Source organism: Pieris rapae, chromosome 11 (genome assembly GCF_905147795.1).
Source record: "Pieris rapae chromosome 11, ilPieRapa1.1, whole genome shotgun sequence".
Taxonomy (NCBI): Eukaryota; Metazoa; Arthropoda; class Insecta; order Lepidoptera; family Pieridae; genus Pieris; species Pieris rapae.
Genome location: NC_059519.1, coordinates 3,666,216 through 3,690,908, shown reverse-complemented (window position 1 = coordinate 3,690,908; position 24,693 = coordinate 3,666,216). Strand labels below are relative to the sequence as shown.

The 24,693-nt window shown below is 32.4% G+C and overlaps 4 protein-coding genes across 4 annotated transcripts in view; 1 reads left to right on the top strand and 3 right to left on the bottom strand.

Annotated features, from left to right (window-relative positions):
- Positions 1 to 490, bottom strand: part of LOC110997409 (TNF receptor-associated factor 4) — a 58,913-nt gene extending 58,423 nt beyond the window's left edge. The window contains exon 1 of the mRNA XM_022265558.2: positions 169 to 490. Coding sequence (XP_022121250.1) covers positions 169 to 203 — 35 coding nt within the window. The 5' untranslated portion in view covers positions 204 to 490. The remainder of the gene's footprint in view (positions 1 to 168) is intronic.
- Positions 491 to 18,572: 18,082 nt separating this feature from the next.
- LOC110997408 (cytochrome b5 domain-containing protein 1) lies at positions 18,573 to 20,539 on the bottom strand. The gene is made up of 4 exons (XM_022265555.2): positions 20,202 to 20,539; positions 19,799 to 20,060; positions 19,356 to 19,601; positions 18,573 to 18,669 (listed from the first exon to the last, which is right to left on the bottom strand). Exons 1-4 carry the CDS (start codon positions 20,445 to 20,447, stop codon positions 18,581 to 18,583), a joined length of 843 nt encoding a protein of 280 aa, XP_022121247.2. The 5' UTR covers positions 20,448 to 20,539; the 3' UTR covers positions 18,573 to 18,580.
- A 175-nt stretch (positions 20,540 to 20,714) lies between these two features.
- Positions 20,715 to 23,072, bottom strand: LOC110997395 (RWD domain-containing protein 4). Its single transcript, XM_045630165.1, has 5 exons — positions 22,909 to 23,072; positions 22,651 to 22,772; positions 21,756 to 21,859; positions 21,402 to 21,582; positions 20,715 to 21,212 (listed from the first exon to the last, which is right to left on the bottom strand). Exons 2-5 carry the CDS (start codon positions 22,756 to 22,758, stop codon positions 21,048 to 21,050), a joined length of 558 nt encoding a protein of 185 aa, XP_045486121.1. The 5' UTR covers positions 22,759 to 22,772; positions 22,909 to 23,072; the 3' UTR covers positions 20,715 to 21,047.
- Positions 23,073 to 23,237: 165 nt separating this feature from the next.
- On the top strand, positions 23,238 to 24,659 carry LOC110997414 (serine/threonine-protein kinase Aurora-2). Its single transcript, XM_022265570.2, has one exon. The coding sequence runs from the start codon at positions 23,379 to 23,381 to the stop codon at positions 24,393 to 24,395; it is 1,017 nt and encodes a 338-aa protein (XP_022121262.2). The 5' UTR covers positions 23,238 to 23,378; the 3' UTR covers positions 24,396 to 24,659.
- Positions 24,660 to 24,693: the final 34 nt, after the last annotated feature.

The following is a 24,693-nucleotide window of genomic DNA, read 5'->3' as shown; positions in this document are numbered from 1 at the left end:
TGTTGCTTCTCGTAATACAGTTAAACAGTAAATAAACAAATATACTTTTATCAAATTCTACAAAAATTGCTTAAAAACATGTATATAAATATAATGCCAAATTCCAACATGAGTTTTATTTATGGGAAATCTTTAAACAAACGGAAAAATTAACACTGGTTGACTCACCTGGTCACTTTGAACAAAAGTCCTACTGGGGTCATTGCAGGTCAGAAATTTTCTTCACCTAAAGTCCAAAAGCTTTTCAATTAGAAGCTCACTCAGTTACAATTCCTATTATAATTCCACTTTCAAATTAACAGTCACTTAAAATTTCGATAAGATTTTAACGTTTTCGTTAGGATAGTTGGAAAGTTCCAATTTGATCGCCTCTGTGATTTAAATATAGAATTTCTCATAAAAAAATTCTAATTCGAAATTTGAATTTAATAGAAACAAACACTATCAAATCAATTTGAATCGAACGCTTACACGTGTAGGTCGAGCGACGGCCGCGATAGTTCTGAGTGCCGGAGGTGACAATGCCAATTACGCGGTGTGTTTGTGACAACAGGTGCCACTGCACCCTCATTGTTGATTGTTATATCAACGGAGCCCGAATATTTAGTTTTGGTATACTTAAAACAACTGTGTAACGACTGTATAATGCCGTTAAATTCCTTATTCAACCATTTCTGTTTCAAGGTTCCATGTAACACACTATAACAAAAATAGACATAGGACATATCATTTATTACAATCAGCTCAGCATTATGCTGAGGAGCAGAGTGTTCCACAGCGCTGGTCATTCTGCCAGAGACCACATCAGCTAGTTTGCGCCTCAGTCGCAAAAAAAAACGAATATCTATATAATATAATAATAATATAAATATAGATACTTATCAACAAACAGAAATATTTATATTATTTACTAAAGTCACTTTTCCCTTGCAACAAACAATATTGCTTTAACAACAAAGTATTTTTATTTTGTCACTGATAAGAACTAAATGTCTTGGAGCTTAGGTGAAACACTTGGATTCAATAGGCAAGTTATATTATTGAGGCTTTACGTTAATTCTAATTAAGGCTTTTCGAAGGTACAAAGACCCTCCTTATTATTTTTATTACGTAGGAACTTAACATCCGCCACGCGTCCACCGGATGTGGTATCTTATTTACAACTTAAACTATAACCTCCTTTAATAACAGACACATAAGACTTATTTTGTTGGCCTGTAATAAAAAGAACTTTAGCAGAAGTAACTAACAAGTATAGTATTTAAAAATAGAGCTTAAGACACTGTACTTGAGTCGAAAATTAAATATTTTTTAAACATTTTGTGGTTACAGTCTTGGCATCGAGTGGCATACTGTTTCCTTTAACGTAATTTGTTAAGACAATGGCGCCATCTAGCCATTTTGGCTACTATTGTATTTTATTATTTCTTTTGTATGCTAAACGTTTAAACCTAGTAGAGTCTAGGTCTATAAAGTCTGCAATAGGTTACCACAAATAAAGCGATTTTTTATAATATGGATTTTTGAGTTTACTCGTGTTTCTTCGTTCGTTGCTTTTCATAGAAGATACCACCGAACCAACTAAATTTATTGTTCTGAGAATACCATACAATACATCCGTGTAAGTAATTTAAATATAAATTGATAGTTATATTTAGTTAAGGCCTTAAAACATATTCGGCATTCAACCTCAGAGCCTCGCAATTGTATGAAAGAATTCAAAGCATTAGTAAATAATGCGTGTAAACATGTTTTTATACAATAATTATAAAATTAACCTTTTCATATTTGACAAGAATCTTAGCACGAGTACTTCACATTTAAATAAAAAGCCCGTAATGTGTACATTATTTACATAACTAGACTTTTCGTGTGCTTTTTAACAATCGAGGTCACAAAGTTTATTTTTAATTCAATAGTCGTATGAAAACAAGATAATAAGTTTGTTTATTACTAAAGTTTTATCTTTTAAAATACAATTCAACGTCTTTGCATTATTAATTCAAAGTATGCGATAAAGGCTTTAAATTCCCACCCTGAGTGTTCTTAAAAACTAAGAAGCCAATCTACATTCCCGAGTCCTCATTTAAGGGCAGTTTTAATGAATTTTTCCTATAAATAGAGAGACAAGTTCGAGTTGCAATAACGTGATGTACAGATGGACAGGTGCTAGAATTCTGAGTGATTGAGAGTCGCTTTACTCGTCAAAACAAGTACTTGACTATTATTGGTTTCAATCTCCAACGTATTGTTATTTCTATGGGTTGGGTATGTAATAATTTAAAACATTTAAATTAGTTAAACGAATAAGTTGGCACTTTGAATATGCAATAAAATGAATTATGCGCTGTGGAGCTGAATGAAAAATAAACTTGTATAATTTTCAGTACATCTTGATTGCTATTGTGATAGGTAAAACCAAAAGTATTGAAATAGGCGTATAGTAACAAAATAAATTTTGAAATATATTTACGTATTTATAAATGCTTTTAAAATAAACAAAACCTATTTTTTTAAAGAACAGGGGCAAGAAGCTTAGCTAATATTAAGTGATAATGATGTCAGTGCCAGAAGGCTCGCGAGTGCGTTGCCGGTCTTTCAAAACGGTCTTTTTTCGAGGGACCCTACGTTGAATTGGTTCGAAAATACTTCTGTGGACAGCTGTGGTGGTGCGCGGAAATAAACGCTAGAATATAGGAAGGGTTCTATAACTCGTCGTGTATAAGAATCATCATATATAAGATCAATTTACATTTTATAGTCAAAATAATCCTCCTGATAGAACATCTGTAATAAAATTTAGAACTTTATATTAATATTCGACCCTACAGAACACAATATGTAAATACGCACATTTAGTCAGAAAATTGCGATAATTTTATTTGTTTATTCGACAACTGGATTTACAAGTAAACTTTACTTTAATTTAATAACGTTTATTTTTAATTTTATAATAATAATGAAAATATTTAACGATGGCAAGGCCATTTATTTCCTACATCAAGAAAAAAGATAAGAGAAATCATACATCATTGCGAGATCGTGCTGGCGAGGATTCGGAAAGAAGCTTTCATTACTGCTATTTTTCTGCAATGTGTCTAATGTTTGTCCATAGAAGTAGACCTTCAACTTAGGGCCGCTTTCTATTCCATATTAAAATCTGGATTGAGGAATTTCCAAATCCGAACTGTCGAATTCATAGATATTTAGTATAAACGATCCATCGATCGGTTGTTAAAAGTATTGTACGAGACGGTTTGAAATGTCAATCTCTGGTAGTGAAAATTGAATTGGGAATGAGTATAGAAAGCGGCTGAGCATCCTTGAGAAAAAGATCATACAATTTATAGTAAAGCTTTTTCTACCAAGCAGAACATACATTTACCAAACAAACTTAGGGAAGTTTTGTGATACTTGGTCTGTCATTAATCTACTTTTTATATATATTTTTGAAACAGTGTCGTTTTTAACCAACTTTTATAAACAACTTTATTTATATGCAAAGACACGCATATGCTTTCGCCACGCTTGCCATATCCATAATGTTTCCTATCCTTTCATCGCAATATTCTATTTCAAGGCCATTTATAATAATAATACCAGACACCAAAATTCACCCATTTATGCCCGTCTCACTGATAACAGGAAATTCACATTATCAATCGAACTATATTTCCGGCAGACTGCGTAATATTATCAATAGTTAAAAAACCTACCCCGTTAGGTCTGGGTGATTGTCCTTTGTTTGTTATCGTTAGCACGGGTTCGATTCCTGTTTGCATTCCATTTACGCTCGTAAACTTTGAACAATAGCGTTGGTAACTTAAACACAATCAAGCATTTCCTCAATTTTATGTTTAAAATTCATTTGTCTCCATTAAATAAATCTCTTGCGACGTTTATTATCGTCTATTACAGAAGGTAATTATTGAGTCGTTAAAGCCCTTAGCAAACTTTATATACACATCTTATACGACTAGCGGCTACAAATATTCCTATATAAGGTTTCGGTGCCAGAAGAAACGGTCTTCCGCGTTGCCCAGAAGCGAGGACGGCGTTAAAAACTTCTTCGTCATAATGGCTTAATTAGTCAGTAACTTGCAAAATAGACATTTGAATTAGGTACAACATCAATCCTGTGACAGTTTAAATAAAATAAAAAATCGTAACAACTCGTCCTATCTACAAAATATAAAAAATAATTAAACGCATAATAATAATAAGCATAACACCTAAACGCATTTGATTTTACGGGAATAATGTTGTCGCAGCATTATTAATATTGTTTCATAGAATGGGTTGTCCATTAAAGACTGAAGTCAATTGTGTGAAAAAGTGAAGAAGTCAATTTTGATTATGCTTAATTTATTTTATAGAGTCTACATATAGGTTGTCATGTGTAAGTTGGCGTGTGGCAGAAAAAGGTACTAATTTTGACAGTTGTGTTGACAGTTCTAACAGCTTGGTAGCCTCACGTGTGTCGGTGCTAATAATTTGTGTTTTAAAGTGTAAAAATCATTACGAAACATGCCAAAAGTAGTGCGGAGTGCAGCTAGAGAAATTATTCTAGCTGTAAAACGTTTTTGTGAAGAGGAGAAATGTAACAATGGGCCGATTATTCCATTTCAACAAGTGAATGCTCGAACAGCGGCATTGACAGGTAAAGTATTGCCAGTTAAAAGTGATATTTATATCCCCAAATTTAGGGAAAAATAATAATTGCTTTTGAAAGTAAATGTGATTGATGGATAACTTAAAATATTTTTTGTTTTATTTAAGGTGTTTCTGAAAGAACCGTGAACCGTATAGTTTCAGAGGGAAAAATCATGGAAAGTAATTTTACAGCGAGAACTGAAGTCAGAAGAGAATGTTGAAAATAATTATCGTATGACAGACAACCGCCTTGAAACAGTAATGGAACCATTTTTAATTGATTTGAATAGCAGCGACTCAGATTCTTCTGACACAGATGACTCTGAAGAATTCATGGAAGGAATAATGCCTCTAACAGACCATAATTACTATAAAAAATAATTTTTTGTTATTGAGTTTTTTATTTACCTTTAATGTAATATCTAAGAATATCCATCAATCCAAACTAAACAAAAAAAGTGGCAACACAGAGGGTTGTAGGAGGCGCCGCCACTGGAACGCCAACTTATACTTGACAGTCTATATTATTTGTATTAAATAAAGAAGTATGCGTTCCTCTGTTCACAGCTTACTATTGGCTTTAACTTGGAGTGACGCAGTTTCAAGATCTAGCAACCAGTGAACGAACGATTCAATTCTTGCTCAGAACTATACAATATTTTTGTACATAAAAAAATATGTGGTACCAAATAACTTGCTTACGAGTTCTACATAGCCCTATGGGATGCCTATGTATATTTTTTAATACAATTTTGAACACACAAGTCGAACAATGGATTCTCGACTACTTCTCACAGGCTCTTTGCCATGTTCACGACACAGTTATTGTAACGGTTTTGACATTTGTTCGTCAAGTAATTATAATTATTATACCTTATTTTCACCGCAGCCTGAGTACTCTGTCCGAACAAAAAAGGTGCATTCCATAAGTATTGATTCGAAGTACTCGTGGCAAGGTAAAATATACGTTTAGAAAGCTTGTTGGCAATTAGTAAGTTTACTTTTAATGTGTTAAAACTATTGAGATTATAGCTCTGCTGTCTTACTTGAAAACTTTTCTGAAGGCTTAAACTAATCCACAAATGAAATACATATTTAATGATTATGCGGAATTCATTATTATATTATACAGAACAGTAAAGCAATAGAAATAAGAAATAAAAATCCCTGGCAAGATAAATATGTTTATATAATTTCCCTTACAAAATATTAAACAAATCATCGTTGATATCAGCCTCATAATATAAATGCTGCAGACAGGCTTTAAATTGATTACACCAATATAATCTACATCATCAGAATTAACCAATTTCGCTACAAAGTAATATAACAATATCTCTTTTGTATCATTGTAGATACCTGTATGAATTTATAAATATATTTTAAACGATTATGCGATAAAGTAAGAAAAAATATATAAAGGATTTTCGTCACCGCAGAGCGAAATGCTGTCTAATTGAACATAATTACGGTTATAAGTTTGCAGGTGGAACCTGCACGGATGTACATACTTTTATTAGTCGGTGTCTTTGACTTAATATTATGAAGGAAGATGGCTTGAGATAATCTAAAGTATTTCAATCAATTATGCTTACACCGGTAAGCAGTCATTATTAATTTAACTTCAAATAATTCTTTTGTAAATCTAAACGTAAAAAATCGATAAAGAATATAATTCTTGAGTGAGTTAATAATATTATTCTTATACATCTGTTATGTGAAAATTGTAGTTTTTTGTATGCGCGTGTTTCGTTTTATACAAAATATATGGTATATATGTAGTTTTTTATTAGTGAAACCTATTGTGGATACATCCAATGTGTTTATTTTATGTTTTATTTTTAGTGTAAAGATGTACATATCTGTTTTGTTTCCAAATAAAAAAATAAATTAGTATATTTTGCAACGAGCTACCCTACTTTTTATTTAGTCCTAACCTTTCACCATAAGTTGACTATATATAACTTTGTATGTATCTTAAGTATACATAATTATATAGCAAAATGAACGTAAATTAACCTACAATTTGTCAAGCAGCATCGGAGCATAGTATTCGCGTGTGACTGCTGACTGTATAACCAGTGGTTAAACAAAACATATGTTTTGAACTTCAATTGAAATAATAATGAGTTTTCTATTGAAGCCTTTATCCTATCGCTTGGACTTGTGGACTTCCTCTTGGACGGTGTTACTCTTCTATATCGTTGTTTTTTTTTAATAACGCCATTAACATTTTGTATAATAAAGAAAAAAAGGAAAGTGAAAATGTTACTTTTCCTACATCCTTATATATTAATGTACGACATTTTTAACCATGTATAAAAAAATCTGCTATAACATTTTTGGGTCCGGGCTTCAGATTCTTTATCTGTTGCATGATCATTGGTATGGCCTGACACACCATCGACTGAGCAAGCCGGTTTCCTCACGATATATATATATATATTCTCCTCCACCGTTCGTATGAATGTTAAATGCGCACATAGAAAGAGAGTCCATTGGTGCATAGATGTGGGGATCGAATTTACCACCTTAGGGATAAGAGAGCTCATATCCATATATACAACGATACCCGACATAGACGTACCTTGTGTAGGCTACTCTTGCTCGTATGGTAGTCAACGACGTCACGTTGATACCTAAATATCAACGACCTGCTTCAGGCACAAAAGGCTCATCACCTACTTGAGGGCATCTCATAACAGTAGCACCAATGTATTTTTATTTAACAGGATAAGTAAAAGACAATATGTAAAGATAAAAAAGTGCAGTGATTGCGGCCCATGGTCACCCGTTTTAGTGGGTGAGTATCCTGTGAGGAGTATGCTATTTTACGAAATTTTATGTCATATGTTTCATTTAATTGAGCTTGCTATGCTCCGTAAAGTGAATGAGCATCTGAGATAGGATTCGACGAATACTCATCGGCCTAATATATACATTGCTCAGAAATTATACTTCGTTTTGCCTGTAACAGTGTATCAGTAAAAAAAATAATTACAAGAGAGACTTAAAAGTATCCGAACTAAATTGCAAGAAAAATGTATATTCTTGAATACCCATTTAACAAAGGAAACGTGAGACTTCATTATAACACAAAGAACACAGATAATTTACGATTTACATGGAGGTTTTGTGCAAATTATGGTAAATTATATACATGCCATAAGATATATATATACTGCTTGATAGACGAGTATGTATCATTAATTATTAGGCGAGCTTATAAAAATAATTGCAGATTATTTAAAAAAATATATATGTGATAGAGAGGCAAACGAGCCTACGGGACGCCCAAAAAGGGCAATCATCTCAGCCCATGGATGCCATCGTTAGTGAGTGCGTAGTCGGCTTTTGTGAGAAGAGTATGCAATCAATTTCAATATTAAATAAAAATATTTTTTAGACAATAAATAAACCGTGGTCCTGAGCGCAATAAAAACTTAAAAACACTACAATGATATTTATTAAATCATTCGTGGACAAGTGCCAAAACGTATGGCTTCGAAAATTAGAAAATGTTTACACCCAATAAGAATGTTTACAGTTTATTTATACTAAAATATTAATAATATTTAACTTTCCACTAAGTACAGGTACTTAATGTAATTGTAACAATATCTAAGCAACTCACATTTCTTACACAACATTTCTCATACTTTTCACATTGTAGCTCAGTTTCTCTATAATTTCGCTAGCTCATTGATTTCTCATTATAGGAATGCATTACAAATTCCGACCTGCTTAGTTCGTTAACAAACCAAAAATTCTTATTATAATATTAACATATTATCATTTTTTTATGTTACAGGAGGCAGACGATCAGGATAACCTGATGTTAAGTCACACCGCCGCCCATGGGCACTCGCTCTGCCAGAAGGCTCGCAAGCGCGCTGCCGGCCTTTTAAGAATCGCTACGCTCGTTTCTTGAAGGACCCTAAGTGGAGTTGGTTCGGAAATACTTCAGTGGGCAGCTGGTTCCTGGTTCTGATAATAACCTCATAGTGTGAGATTCAAAAACAATACTTAGCACAAACTAAGACTCCTGTAAGTCAACATTTAATACAAACTTGACGTTCAGATGATAGACTTAGGGCCTGTTTCACAATGTCCGGATAAGTTTCAAATAAGCTATTTATTACTTATTGGTAGGATAAACTAGTGTTTTCGTTTTTATTGTAGTGGTCGAGTCATGAAACGCGAAGTGTCTTATTCGGAACTTTTATCTTCCAAGCAATTTATGTGTTGCATAGCTATTTGGTACTTTATCCATGCTTTGTGAAACATGCCCTTAATGATCAGCCTGGTCTCCTTATCAATTGACAAACACTGTTACAGGATATGCTGCATTAGTCTTAATATATATAGCCACAATATTCTCAAATCAAATTAGCATTTTTATTATGCCTATTGAATTCATTTTTCTTACATAAATTTCATGATAATCTGTAATCTATCTTTCCATCGGCATGTGTCTAATGTCGGTATCGTGTCGGTAACGCGTTAAAATAGCACTTACTTGGTTGGCAAACTACACTATTTATTAATGATTTATTGCTGATTTATTTCTCGTATATGGACAGTATTAATTAACAGGTTTTAATAAAAGAAGTCTTACAAAGACTGTATGTATGAAAGACAGATTTAGGCAATATTTTATTTATTTATATATACATTCTAAAACAATGTGCATGCCTAAAAAATACAGAAAAGAATAGAATTACATTAGAACTTAAGCAACATGTCAAAGGAAAAAACTAAAGAAACGACCACAAAAAAAAATTAATTTAATTTTTTTTGTGGTTGTTTCTTAAATTAAGAGGTTTTAAATTAAAATCCATTTTTATAATTTTATGTTTTGTTTGAATAGTAATTTTTGTTTTGTTTAATTTTTGTTTTGTTAAATAATTGTTTTGTTCAATATTTGTATGTACCTCTTCGTGTTTGCCTATAAGAGCTTGTCACATTAAACATTCTATGACTTTTATCAATAAAAAAACGTCTTTTGGTTTTGTATTTGTTTCCGATCCTTATTTAATTTTTATTGACGAGTTACGTTTTGGGGTGTACATACTGTTCAATAAAGGACAATCTTTAGTATCAGTTCTCTTATAACAAAGATTGAGTATACCACTATATTGAGTAGTCTGCTTAGGTGTTAAGATGGGTAGCTGTCGGTATGACATCTGCAATACTATCACGACTCACGAGTCTGGCAAATTCGACTGCTGTCGTCTTCGTAAAATATTTTTATGAAAACCAATGTTTAGCCCATAACAACCAGTAATACCGTGACAAAGGGTATAAATAAAGCCAATGGCTGTAGCATGTCACTTACATATTGGGGAGGATAATTAACATTGAATAAAAGTTGCAACTTTTAATTACCTAATTCTAGAACGTACATCTAGACATTCTTTGCTTCTTCATTAAAATTTCTTTAAGTTAACAAAAATATTAGTTGATACTCAGTCATCTGTATATATTATCAGCATATTTAATGAACAGTTTCACAAAAACTAAACAAAGAAAATTTTAATACATTCCTTATTATTGATATTGTTTACATAGTTGCCTCCCAATATAGCCTCCCCGGGGAGCTATCTCGACACGTGTCTATCACAGTCTTCGCCAATCGCATTAAAACAGATGACACTGTGCACATGCCCAGTGTTTACTAATAAACATTGCAGAGTTATACTTATTTCATATAGATTACTTACAATTAAAAACGTTCTCGCTACATAAATACTTACGATTTGCGACTCGCTTAAGAACTGTAGATATTGTTTAAATTTAATATCACTTTAAAATTGTATTTTCTTTTCTAAAAGAAATAAAGTATAAATAAGATAAAAAGAGAATTTTTTAAATGAGTAACAGTTGTATGATTGTATGATTATCAGGGTTGCCTGGAAGAAATCGCTGAGTGGATAGGAGAGAGCCCATACACTATTCCTAAATAATGATTTTTAATTTATTTTTTATATTTTATAATTTGTTAATATGAACAATAAAGTTTGAATATTAAAATTGAAAAGAGCCTTTAATTTGATAATTAATAAGTTGAATTAATTAAATTATAATTTACATTGTATATATGATACATTACATTGTATATATGATACAATTAGATACTTTTAGGTTTTTGTTAATGAATTTTACTATGAAAAGTATGCAATCGAAATTCCAAAGAACTTGTTACTAGGCTTATTAGTTATATCCGGCAAACTTGCAACCATTGAACCAGTTCTTAAACAGATAATAATTATATTACAGATGTAGTACAACGAATTTGTTCTTCGTTTGTTTGTGGTTTGAAATTCTATAGATAATCAAACCAGAAATATCCTGCATTATTTCATATATTAATGCTTATTAACACTTTTAATCCTGAATGAGGCACGGAAGAGACACATGTTAGCGTCTGTTTAATTAAACGCTTAATATAAAAAAACGATCAGTTACCTATGGCCGCCACGCCGCGCGCCGATAACTTTTCTTTCAATTTATAGTTTTTATTTCGAACTAATCTATTAGAAGACCATCGTTTCACTTGTAAGCTATTAGGAATTACAAATGTAACGGAAGAAAGCTTTCCTTATTTGCTCTTTGAATAGACTCAATCAATATTAATAATAGAGAAAAAGGTAAATCCAATACAAACGTTACATTAAATTATTTCTTTAATCAATTGTGTACATAGAAATAAAAATCAAGACCTGTAATAAAAATCGCTTAGCCACTAAACACTGTCTTTCTCATATTAAATAAAACTAATCTGTTAAAAATACGTAACGTCATATACATGGGGTGTGGTGTTTTCAGTGATCAGAATACAGGAAAGAATAATATTAAAAACAATAAATCAAAACTCGCAAAAAACAATGAATACGCCACTTTGAATAAGCACGCAAGAATAAGTCGTGCGGTAAAATTTTATCTCCGGATTCTAAAAAATTAAGTGCATGTCGGCATAATGTGCGAATCGATGCCTGACGGTAAGAGTGGTATATTAAATTATATAGAATTTTTATTTATTTTGAAATTGACATGGAAGGACTTTATAGTGCGAAGTAGTTATGTACCTAACATTAAATTTGAAAAATACCACTGGAATATTTATATAAAAATATTCATAGTATCGCCATACTGGACGAACTTTTATTCTATATAATATATTTTTTTTGGATTGGATTATTGGAAGCGATAGATTTTTAACAGATTACGATATTCATTTATTATTGTTAAGGAAATTATTTATGAACATAACCGGCAAGGATAGTAAACAAATTCTTGATCTAACTTATGAACAGTTAAATACGGTAGTTGTTATAAATGTTTGTCATATTTTCTGGCTCACACATGTAAATCATTTCAAATACCTAGTAATGAGAGAAGCAAATCTAATTTTCTATTCGCTGACTTCACGCAATCACGCGTTGCATTAACATTGTATGAAGATAAATATGAATTTATGTGTATCATCAATGATATTTTTCAAGTAATACAAACATAAGTTTTAAGAAATATAGATTCGGATAGGTTTGGTTGTCAATTCTAACTAGAGGTTCTATTGGAAGAAATTTCAATTCAATTTCGTCAAAGTTTTAAGGACAATTAAATACAGCCTTTGTGGCTTATATAGTGTACCCAAAGGCCTGAGTTGAATTCCTGACTAAACTTATAGTTTCATCAGGCATTTGCAATGAAACTCGCACACAAATGTATTCATTGTTAGTGGTTATAGGATGTACTTTCACATAGATTAATACCAAAAACATAAGGAAAGCGTTATTCTTAAACCTGAATATATCTCTATCGAGTTATAACTGACTACTATACAAATTATGAAGATGTTAGACATTTTCCACCTTACCAGAGTGGGTGTAGGGGAATATATTAAGAAACTTGAAGACTTTGACTTTATTAGGTATTTGTAATAATTTAGATTTTTCTTTAAATGTTGAGTTGTCGTTGGTTTAATATTTAACTTTAGGTTTATTTTTTATCTATTAACGTACTAACTTACTTTACTTACGTTTTGTAAATTTTGGTTATAAATGTAATTTGTTTTGGCTTTCTATCTTGTCCAAGTGATTTCTTTCGTATTGTAAGATTACTTATTAATAAATAAACTTTTTGATTCTGATAACCTTCATCAACGGTTTTATTTTTATTATTAATTAAAAATGCAACAAGTTACTGTATAAGGCAGGGTTTGATTTTAATATCATGTAGGCGTTAGTTTTGGTTTGACGTCGAGTGATTTAGAATATTGATAGCCAATTAACATACTTATGACAGTAATTTTAAGGGGATCGAACTTATTGCAGTTTGAGTCAACAGTTTCTTAGAAAAACGGTGTTCTGAATTTGAAAATATATAATTACTATCTCTTTGTTTGAACATTTTTTTGTATAAAAGATTAATCGAACGATTGGGTCCGGTACAAATGACCATTTCTGTTGCTTGGGGCAGACACATTTCTGTATAATGCTAATTAACATGTTGTTGCAAGTAAGCGACAAAGGCCAAAATGAAAACAATTTATTATACATTAAACATTTAATAAAAACAAAATATAATTTCGTATTTCGTTTAAATTAGGTGCAATATTTTATTTTTATGTTAACTCCATACCAACCCCATATCGTATTAAATCAAATAAATGCACTGTACTTACTTACAATAAGCTTTGGTATAATATAATTGTTTTTAAAACTATGGTCCCTTATTATCACTCTGGTCGATAATATAAATTTGTATGTGAGAAGAATTTTATCTGTGCCCAAAAATGGCAGTCAATAGAACTTCTATAGAATTGGCGTTACATACATAGCGATAATAAGCTCTAGGGTTGTCAAATCTTATGAATTTGAAACGATTTTGTAGATAAAAATAAAATGAACTTCTTTTTTATTTTAAAAAATTGTCTCTTGATCCTTTAATGTAGGCCTTAGATTTAAGTATTAGTTTGTTGATAATTTTCCTAATAGACAAGATCTTTAGACTCCTCACCTGTCCATATCGGGTCTACGACAATAATTCTTTCACGATTCCACTGTTGCGTGTGTTGTTAGTATGTATTTAATACATACATACGATATGAAGATCTATCAACAGAGCCTATCGACAACCCTAAATCAAAGCACGTATTCGCATTTTACTTCCTTACCGGGAGACAGGAAGCGACGGAAAGCTCTGGCAAGTTTTATCAACGACTATAAACAACTGTACTGCAGTCTTTTGTTATAAAATGACTTGACGTGACGGAATTTTGTCACTTCCGATGTTGGTTTGCATTTGTTGCTACAAGATACGAATCAAAATCAGTATCTTAAGTAATGCAACGAAAAGTCTGTTTAACTATCGCTTTTCAGTAAATAAATAATGACATTATGTTATATTTTATTGGGGGAAACGGGTTGAAAGATCACCTGATGTTAAGTGATACTGTGTCACGAGTGCGTTGCCGGTCTTTAAATTTGTACGGATGTACTTGTATTTGTTGATTCGGATATACATCAGTGGGCAGCAAGTTCCACAAAGTGATGCTGCACAGAAACTACCTCAAAAAATCACTCAGTTGTGGAACGGCAGAATATGAAATTTCACCAGTATCTTGTATCCCGATAATGAAACTCACCTGTAGCTATTAAACCAAACAACCTCCTGAACTCTCTCCGTGGTAAATGAGGTAGAGAGCGAGAGAGCTTCAGAGTTTCCGACATCTCTACGCAACGCCACGGCATCTAGTCACTCAGTCAAAGATTGATCATGGGCGATTCAAACCGCTCTTCATTGACCTTGGTTAATGAATAATTTATTGTATTTAATTTTGTGGCACCAGGTGCCCACTGAAGTATTTCCGAACCAATTTGACTTAGGGTCCTTCAAGAAAACAGCGTACTAATTCTTATTCGCGAGCCCTCTGGCATTGAGAGTGTCCATGGGCGGCGGTGTCACTTAACATCAGGTGAGCCTCCTGCCCGTTTGCCCCCTATTCTATAAAAAAATATGTATAATTGTGGTTCAACAACTCAATATTTTATTTCAATGTATGAGAGAGTAATCGTATACATATCGTATACACAATATCTTAGTTATTTTCAAAATAGCAAATAATTAAATAAAATTTGTGTACCTACTGGACAATTTTACAAAAATAATATAAGACAGTTATAGTTCCCTACACATAATTTAATGTGATTTTAACGATCTACCCTCAGTGAAAAACACGTGTCGACGCGTGCTATCATTAGTGTAATTACTTCATTTTATCGCCGTTTTACAGTTTTCGACGTGACGCAGACGAACGCGTTATGAAATTTGGTCATAAATTTGTTAATTATTTGACAGTTTCAGTTTCCTTAAAATGAACTTCAAGTTTCTGGCGATGTTTTTAAACGGCCCATTTCTTTATGAATTTTACTTAAAGTGGGATGTTTCTGCTGTTTTGTTATGCATCGCAATTCATGACCCGTGAGATTAACTTTTTAGATTTTAGTTTATTTTATCAATCTTTTTTTCGTATAATTTTAGATTCAGGTTGGTAATTCTATTTTATAATAAGATTTGGTTATATACTTATTGCACTTTTTTTAGCTTTCTCCTTACTAGTGTTGCCGGGATAGATCGCTTGTTAGTGATAAGGCCGCCCGTTGCCCTTATAATTGTTATGTATTATGTTATTTGTTTTTCAATAAATGTAACAACGTATGTTTGCTTTTACACAATACATATTGGATAACCACTTGTATCTTAAACAACAAATTATATTAATTTCATTTGATATAAAGGAAGAAGGAAGCACCAGCAATGTACCTATTTTAATGCAGTTTGTGCTTAATTTAGACTTTTATTTTTTATTTAGTTGATAAATATATAACCTTTTATTTATTGTTAATACATTTTTAATTTCATCGAACTCTCCTTTCTTGTTATCTTAAAATATTGTTTTAATTAATAAAAGCATATTCTTATTGTTACACTAGTTGCATCTAATTTACCTGCTCAGTGAGACGTAAATTGGAAGCGTCGCCATGTTGGCTTCTGAAATAAAGAAAATGATTTGTACTATTATTTAATTTGTATACCTTTATATAAAATATCCTTAAACCTTTGGACAGAAATCCTAAGTATTTTACAATCAAAATATTACAAAAATAAAAACATCAACATCAAGATTTAAGAAGGGGTCTTGCTTCATCTACGATGGAATGATATGTCAGAGTTCTCGCATTAACCTGTAGCTGATATCATCGGACAGCAAGACAGAATACGAAATACCACCCGTATCACCTCTACGTCCGACATATCACAACTGAGCGTTTTTTAAAGCAATTCACCAATATGAGACCAGCTGCCCACAGCGGTAATTACGAACCAATTGGAATTAGATACTTCAATAACAGAGCGTACCCAAAAGGCAAAAGGCCGGCAACGCACTTGCGAGACGTCTGGCAACTTGCTCTGCTCGTTTAATGTTAAAATAAATGTATTAAGAACCCTTTATTGCCAAGTTTTCAATGAAATACTCTAAATGTGCATACAGAAATGATATAACACTACCAATCGCTTTAAAATTCTCATTACATTTGGTAAACTGCCTACAGTAGAAAATACTTTGCTAAATTAAATGGGGTGTAAACAGGGGGTAGAAGTATTGATTGTCCTTCGGATTCGAAATCCGCTTGACCTAACCCGTGTTTAATTTGGGCACTCCTAGTCCTACGACTCATAGAGGGCTACAAATAAATTTATAAAAACAATTATTATTATAGCGAGCAAACGTTCTTATTTAAAAAAAATACAATTTACGTACACAGTAAACGTTTTAATATTTCTCACCGAAGTTTAGAAACTTCTCTTTGTACACCGATACTAAGTGTAATTCGTATAAGACCATAAAATGTCCAAAAAAAGCTTAACGTAATGGACATAAGTCAAAAGCAAGTAGGTAAGTCTCAGAAATTTTTAACGAACTCAACTTATATATTAAACTGACTTTTAAGAGAACTGTCTTAATTACCGATACCATAACATGTCATGTATATCAAGAGTTAATATTTTAAAACGATGTATTTTATATTAATTAAATAGTTACCAACTCACCCTATAAATTAGGTTGATACAAAAAATACTGTTAACTTATAATTCACACTTCTATTAGCAAAAGCGTCCATATAAAAAGTTCAAACAACCAAGATCTTTACGCGCGAAAACTTTTGGCTACGTCACACGCGCGCGTCCATTCTATTCTCTATGGTTTATGTGATGTTACGCGTATACTTTTAATGGAACTTTGCATGGGGTATTTTAGGGTAGCTCGATGTGAATTATCCGATCCGCGCATGCCTGGTGGTCTTTTTGTTACTTACTGCAAATAAGCGGGTGCGTTGTCTTGAAAAGTATTGATGTTGTGTGTGGTAACGTAAGAAATGCTATAGAATCTTTCAATCAACACTCTGGTTGGTATTACTTATCAGGTCAGCTTGCTCCTCGTTTGTCTGTCTTATTAGATAAATAATTAAAGTAATTTGCACACTCTCTGACTCATTCTGCTGTCTCTGCGGGCGAAAACTTTAAATTACTATATTTTATTATTAGCGTTCAATTTGCTGAATTACTTATATTTTAGTAAGTGACGCTTCCAATCCATGAATAGATAAACATATTTCCTTAGATTCTAAACATCTAGGCACGATTAAGTAAGCCAAATGCGGAATCAACTCATTATCACATTTAAAATTGAAACAAACTATGTCTATGTTTACTATATCGTGAACAATACGGGTCACGTTGGTCATTAACAGGTAGAACGTATAGAAAAAAGTATATAGCAATGCCTATTAAAATGGTAGCATACGCGTTCCCGGTCATTAATATTCATGACAACCAGGTGATAGTTTACGACCATGGCAACAGTGCGCCGGAGCCTACGACGCGCTCGGCTGAGCATATATCCTGTGGACAGGCATAAGTTGGGATTTTACGAAAAAAACATAAGGTTAAAGACTGTAAACAATAGAGGATTCTTAAAGACAATCAAAGTAAAAAAGTAGCTTTTATAAAGGTATTTTATTTCTTAATTCAGTGAAAACTCAATTGTATTTTATAAAGACATTTTGTAGATGGATTCGTCAAGCATCTATATTTTTTTTTAATAATTATGTTTATATAATGATTCCTCGAGAATATTTAAATTGCTGACGATCAGAAGGAGCCCACGCAAAGAATCTAACTATAGGTATACACAGTACAGTCTACCTAAAGCACATTGATCCCTACAACAATGTGAATTTATTACTTTTTGCCTACGTCGCGTGCCGTTCCTGTGATTACACATACAAATCAAATGAATAAACTTTATTCATTACCCGGTCAAAGGTAAATACCAACGACCGACCACGTGCCAAGAAACTTATGCTCTTGTATAATAATTACGTAATTGAAATATACTTCTAAATACAGCAAACTGGCACGTGATCTCAGTAACACGGAACGTCACAAAAATATTACACTTATTAAAAATTATCTTGTATTTACTTTTTAATGAAATGTTTCAAATTACATAATTCCAATTCCAAAAAAATCAACTATTAAAATAATAACATCTACATATGTATATCAGTAGATATAATAACAAAGACAGTTTACTTTCTCTTTGATTGAACATTACTTATAGTCAGAAACATTTTTTTTGCGATTTTGGTGGATGTGACGGACCGCCTCAGCGATGGTGAAAAACTTTATTAGTATCATAGAATGGTTAAATTAAATAATGTGATAATAGCCTTTTTTGGGTATAGTTTATTAAAAAAGAAAAAAGGTATATATATATATATTAAACAAGTCAAATAGTTATTAAGAATTTAGGTAAAATGTATTAACAATTAAATTTTTAAATTAATAAGTAAACTAATTAAGCATCTTCAATGTGGACATTATGGCAGTCTTCTGGGTGTCCCGTTACGCAATCTTGGTGTTCACAGTAGCATTCTTTGGGTGGGTCTGAAATTACAAATTTGTGAAAAAATTGAAAAAGCTCGAACCGGCGCAACTCCACTATATCGAATATATTTATGATCGTAGAAGTATATCCGAACCGATTCGACTGAGTGGGACACTTAAGAAGAGAGTGTACTAATTTCGGCAACGAACTCACGAGTCCCTGGTTTTTGGACACACATAGAAGATAAGGCCCCTGCCCGCTTGCCATCTGTTCCATAAAAAAAATTCGAGTGCAATATCTAAAATTTGGTCCGGATTTAGAATACGATGTTTTAGCGCCAAAACTACATAAATAATCGAGTCCAAAAACAATTGTTGAGTTTTAAGGATAGCCTTGGTACGGTCCAAGAATTTAAGACTACAAGAATTACGTGATTCTGCCAAATATACATTCGCGGGGGCTGGCATGGCCACCAAGTGTGCTCTTGTTCGTGTAACAGGAACAGGAACAAAAACAGGAACAAAATCTGAAATTGGCCTCATATTTCTGAATCATTTGCTTATTCTAAGAGGCTAGGTGATCAGCCATCTGTGCCTTGACACGCCGTCGTCTTTTTGGAGCTAATTAGTGCACAGCCGGGGTTCGCACCTCAGAAATGAGGATCGAGACACTGCCCTTATACTACGATTAGCCCAGCATGCTATGCTATTACATATATAGCTTGTATGCTATATAAATTACACACCTTCAGTCAAATCGTCATTGTAATAGAGAAGCAGATCGGGTATGTGCAAATTCTCTGGTAACGCTAAGTCATTAAAGATTTCCCTCTCGTCCGGAACACCGTTTTCTTCCAAAGTTAGATCGTATTTCAATGACTTATCCAAGTATCTCCAGGTGTATGACAGCATGTGAGAATTGTGGGGAAGGTAGCGCATCATTATTTGATAGAGAGTCTCTTCAGAACACACCTCTAGAGTTGTCGATGTTCCTATTATAAGAAGTCGGCAACAATAAGAAATAGCTAAAACCCTTATATTTTTTATATATGTCTATATTTAGTGCTTAGCTGCGTGTGCTTCGGAAAAATATTTTTCGGAATCAATATAATATAAGTATATATATAGAATATGAATTGCGATTCTATTGTATATAAAGGATATTTCTTCGTTGTTAAAAATAAAATACCTATTAAGGTATTCGTAATCCGAATAGGCCTCGTCTTTGCAGTCACCTTTCCAACAACATTGCTCTCATCCAGCCACCAGGAACCACATTTACAAATCGGGCGCCATTTGGTTGATGGTACTACGGGTTCTCTATTCCCATGCCCGTATTGGTGAAAGGGGATAGTGGATCCCACTATTGGGTGGGTATATTTCACCCAGTCATCGCCATTAAACCAGTGACTCACATCTTTGCCCGCGTACGCAAGAATTGTCATAGCCAACTGAAATATTGCTAAGTTGTTTTATAAAGGCATTTAAAATTTCGTAATTAAAAAAAAACATTGTATTGTTAGCTATTTCTATATAATTTTATATAATGAATGTATATCATATCATGTTATGTATAAAGTCTAGTCTATTACCCGTTTGGCATCACAGTATAAGAATCCCCGTTTAAAACATGGACAGTACTCAACACATTCATCCCTACAGTACCAGTTATTAATGGGACATGAACAGGATTTAATGCATCTGCACAATTTAAACTGTTGCTCCAGCCAAGGGGTGAGGTTACGAACTTTACCATTAAGAGACACCCAGCAATCTGTCGCCTTGTTGTGAACTGCTACTTCTGCGGGCGTATACCATTGCTGGATTGTGTAAATCATTGCTTATATATTTTACAAAAGTCGTAACAAAATATTGTCATTTTGACAAGCAATGCACATATTGACGTACATTGTCAATTTTTACAACAGCACGACTCTTTTAATAGAAAAGACTGAACTCAAAATTATTGTTAACCTCAAAAATAACAATTTGATTGCGTGAATCTGTGGTGAGATCTAACAATGAACCATTTATGTCATGTAATCAGACCGTATCAGTAGATATTTTTCAATAAATATTTTTAAAATAATCAATAAGACATCACAATTATTTTATAAATTATATTATAATGACAATAATAGTAATATATACATTTTCCAGACAAAAGCATGTATAGTACAGATTTAATTAATATTAGTATATAAAAAATCAACCTGTTGGTTGGGTAAAATATGTTTTATATTTTTATCTGAGTAATGGTTTATATTCTATGGAATTTATACATACAACATAGCGATTTTAAAAGAGGCTTCTCTAATTGATAATAATATATAATCTGAGATTATTTGTTTGACTAAAACTTGTTACATTATGCGTGAACACCTGCAGAGTAATAAGCATGTTTGTCTTTTTCCTGGTTCTGCTATCTATCACTAGTGTCAAGATGGCTGAACATGTGGTGCTTGTGACAGGTGTTTGACAATATCAACCCAATCCCAGCCTCTTGGCTTCTCTCCACCTTTACCCATTTCTGCTTTATCCCATGCTCTTCTCTTTTGTGATTTGCTGAGCTGTTCTTTCTTTTCTGGCTTCTTGGATTCCAACTAAAAATGAAATATAAGTTACAGAAAGGGACCTTAACATTGACATGTGGTGAATATTTTTTGTTTCTTATCTGCTTTTAATATGAAAAATTAACAAAGATATTATATTATTTTTTAAGAGGGTTCAGATCTAGATTTAGACTTGTAGATTGTTGATCATTACCATTGAGTTTATTCTTACACTCTCACCTGTTCTGTAATTGCCACTTTCTCTAATCGCACTGCGACCACCTCCTCTACTTGTTCAGCAAGAATTTCAGGCACTTTCTCTCTAAGGCACTCAAATAATGTATATGTCATAGCACAACCAAGCCACTGCTCTGCTTCGGCATCAAGAATCTTCAGGATATTTTCTTTCACAGATGGAATCCTGGAATATTTAAATTAATTAGAAATCAACCCATGCTTTTATGTCAAACCAACTAATTTGCCACCATAGGTGTAGGGTGGAAAGTTCTTTACTGCTTCTTTCTTGTTTTTATTGCCTCTTCGACTTCACACTTTTCACATTAAACTTTAATTTAATCATAATGAAATACTTACAAGTGTTGATTGTAGAATATTTCTAAATTGATCCTAGGTTTTTCTGTTGGATATGTAGGACCCCAACATATCTCTACTATGAATGATTTCTCTTCATCTCTATACTGTAATTTAAACAATCAAACAGTGTTAAGATGAATGAACCAAAGATGTTAAATATTTTGACTTTTAAACAACAACAAAAACTAGTGGCAACCAAATTTCTGTATCTATTTTGTGTATTCAGTAATTTATATATTATATAAGATAATACTGAATACAGGATGCGCAAGTAAGTGACAAACCTTTGGTGCCTAATACATGCTATAAATTTTTAGGTCTAAGGCATGCCAAATTCCTGCTATTTTTCTGCACCTGACAAGCAAGTATTAATTGTGGGCATAGAAACAAGTCCATAGGTGAACAGATGTAAAACCTAACCTCAGGGTTGGGAGGTGCATGCTTAAGCCACTAGTGTTGGTCTAAATGGTCTTAAGAAAAATTATTTCTCAAGTGGGAGGTTCAGTTTATATTAAAAGGGGGTTGTAGTCTATTGAATAATAATAAATACATACTACATATAGGTATAAAATATTAGTTAAAAATAGCATGCTATGTTCATATCATTATAATTTTACAGGGCAGCAATTTTACAAGACTGTTTTACTTAACTTTTTGGCTTTCACTACAAAATAGATGAGAAACAATGGTCCATACATTAGGTCATACTTTTCTAATATAATGGATGGAATGGTTATGTTGGAAAAATGTGTGACTGTGAACTCTGTGTGCATTATGTTATTTCTTTCTTTGTAAGATCTAGATGAAATTATTATTAAGGACTTAGCTTTTACAAATTTAATCCTATTAAGTTTAGTTTATTAAGCTTTTTTATATCTTAATCCTAAATAGTCACCTTATACTGATAAGTCTTGTCATTTAATTGTTTAAAGTTCTCGTCTCCTTCGTAAATAGACTTTAAAACCTCCACTTCTTCAGCCTGTTGCTCAGCATCATCAGACATTTTATATAAGAGATCTTTAAGAATGTACAAACATTGATAATTTAATATATTACACTATATGAAATATAAATTATTTAAACGTTTAGTAAGTTCCGATATAACATTAATTTAGGTTATTATGAATAATATCGATATAACACCTCCACTTACCCTAAGCACAGAAAGTTTATTGTTGAAATAAATTCAGTTTTAGATATTTCGTGCTAATTAACATTTATTTTATAGACATCGAAATAATCTTCCTGTCGCTGAATTTATTTTTATTATATAAAAAAATTGAACAGCTGTTATGACTTATGAGACGTTTTGGTTGACAGTTTATCCACAGAGTAGTATTTCATATTTATTTCCTGTGATCTGACAGATAGCAGCGTCCTGGTTTCAGTAAAAGGGTTTAAAAATCGTTCGTTTTTCGTATATCTGAAGTTAGCAAAATGCAATGTGTCAAATGGAAATGACGTTCAGTTTTAAGTTCTTAATGTAATTGTTGTGACAGATAAATGTTCGTTAAATCCTGATATTTGAATTGAAAACTGTGTGCTTTAGAATTCCAGCAAATAATTTTAATCGTTTTGATTAAATGTTAACTTATAAACTAGTGAAGAAGTTATTTTCGGAAAATGAATTCTAAAGAAAATAGACCCCCGGTATCAGGATCTACAACAAGCACACCTAAACTGCCTGGACAATGTGATGGTTTTAAGATACCGACAGCACCAGCTAGTCGACCGTTGCTGAATAATGCTCAAATACAAAATGTTACGGGTGAAGCAAGTACGTCTGAACCTACTAAAGATGGGAAAAAGCTATGGGCTATTACTGACTTTGATCTTGGACGGCCACTCGGAAAAGGTAAATTTGGAAGTGTTTATTTGGCAAGGGAAAAATTATCACATTACGTAGTGGCCCTTAAGGTTTTATTCAAAAGCCAAATTCTCTCTTCTGACATCGAGCACCAAGTGCGGCGTGAAGTTGAAATTCAATGTCGGCTCCGTCATCCTAACATTCTTCGCATGTATGGATACTTTCATGACGAAAAGCGCATTTATCTTATATTGGAATATGCTAAACATGGTGCTCTGTATAGACTATTAAAACTTCTCAAGAAATTTGATGAAAAGACAGCTGCTATCTATATAAGAGATTTGACTAAAGCCCTCATTTATTGCCACCAGAAAAAAGTTATTCATAGAGATCTTAAACCAGAAAATTTATTGATTGGTCACAATTGGGAATTGAAAATAGCAGATTTTGGCTGGTCGGTTCACTCACCTTCATCTCGACGCATGACACTTTGTGGAACATTAGATTATCTATCTCCTGAAATGGTTGATTCTAAACCACATAGTTATGCAGTTGACATATGGAGTCTTGGAGTACTTTGTTATGAATTATTAGTAGGACTTCCTCCATTTGAATCTACTGATCACAGTCTAACTTATAAAAAAATTAGACATGTAATTATTAAGTATCCTGATTATGTGTCGGAATTAGCAAGAGATTTAATAGGAAAATTACTTGTTATTAAGCCTGAGGACAGGCTACCATTAGCTAAAGTTTTGAAACATCCTTGGATTGTTCAGAATGCCCCAGAAGGTACAAAACCTCCTGCTTTTGATATTGTAGAACAGAAATAGTTCCCAAAGATATGACAATTAATATGACATTTAAGGAAATTAAGCTGGCTTAAAAAAGGCTGTAAATCCTACTTTACTCGTTTTCAACAATCTTCAATACTCACTACACACATGACATATATGTTAATTCTGTAATAATATTTTTTGATGCAATTTTTCCCTATATTTACTAACAATATTATTTCTTACTTTGCTATTATTGTTATATTGTTAAATACATTAAATAATTATAAGATATAGAAAATTGTGTAGTAATAATAATAAAACTTTGAAAAATTAATTATATGGTAAAATATTT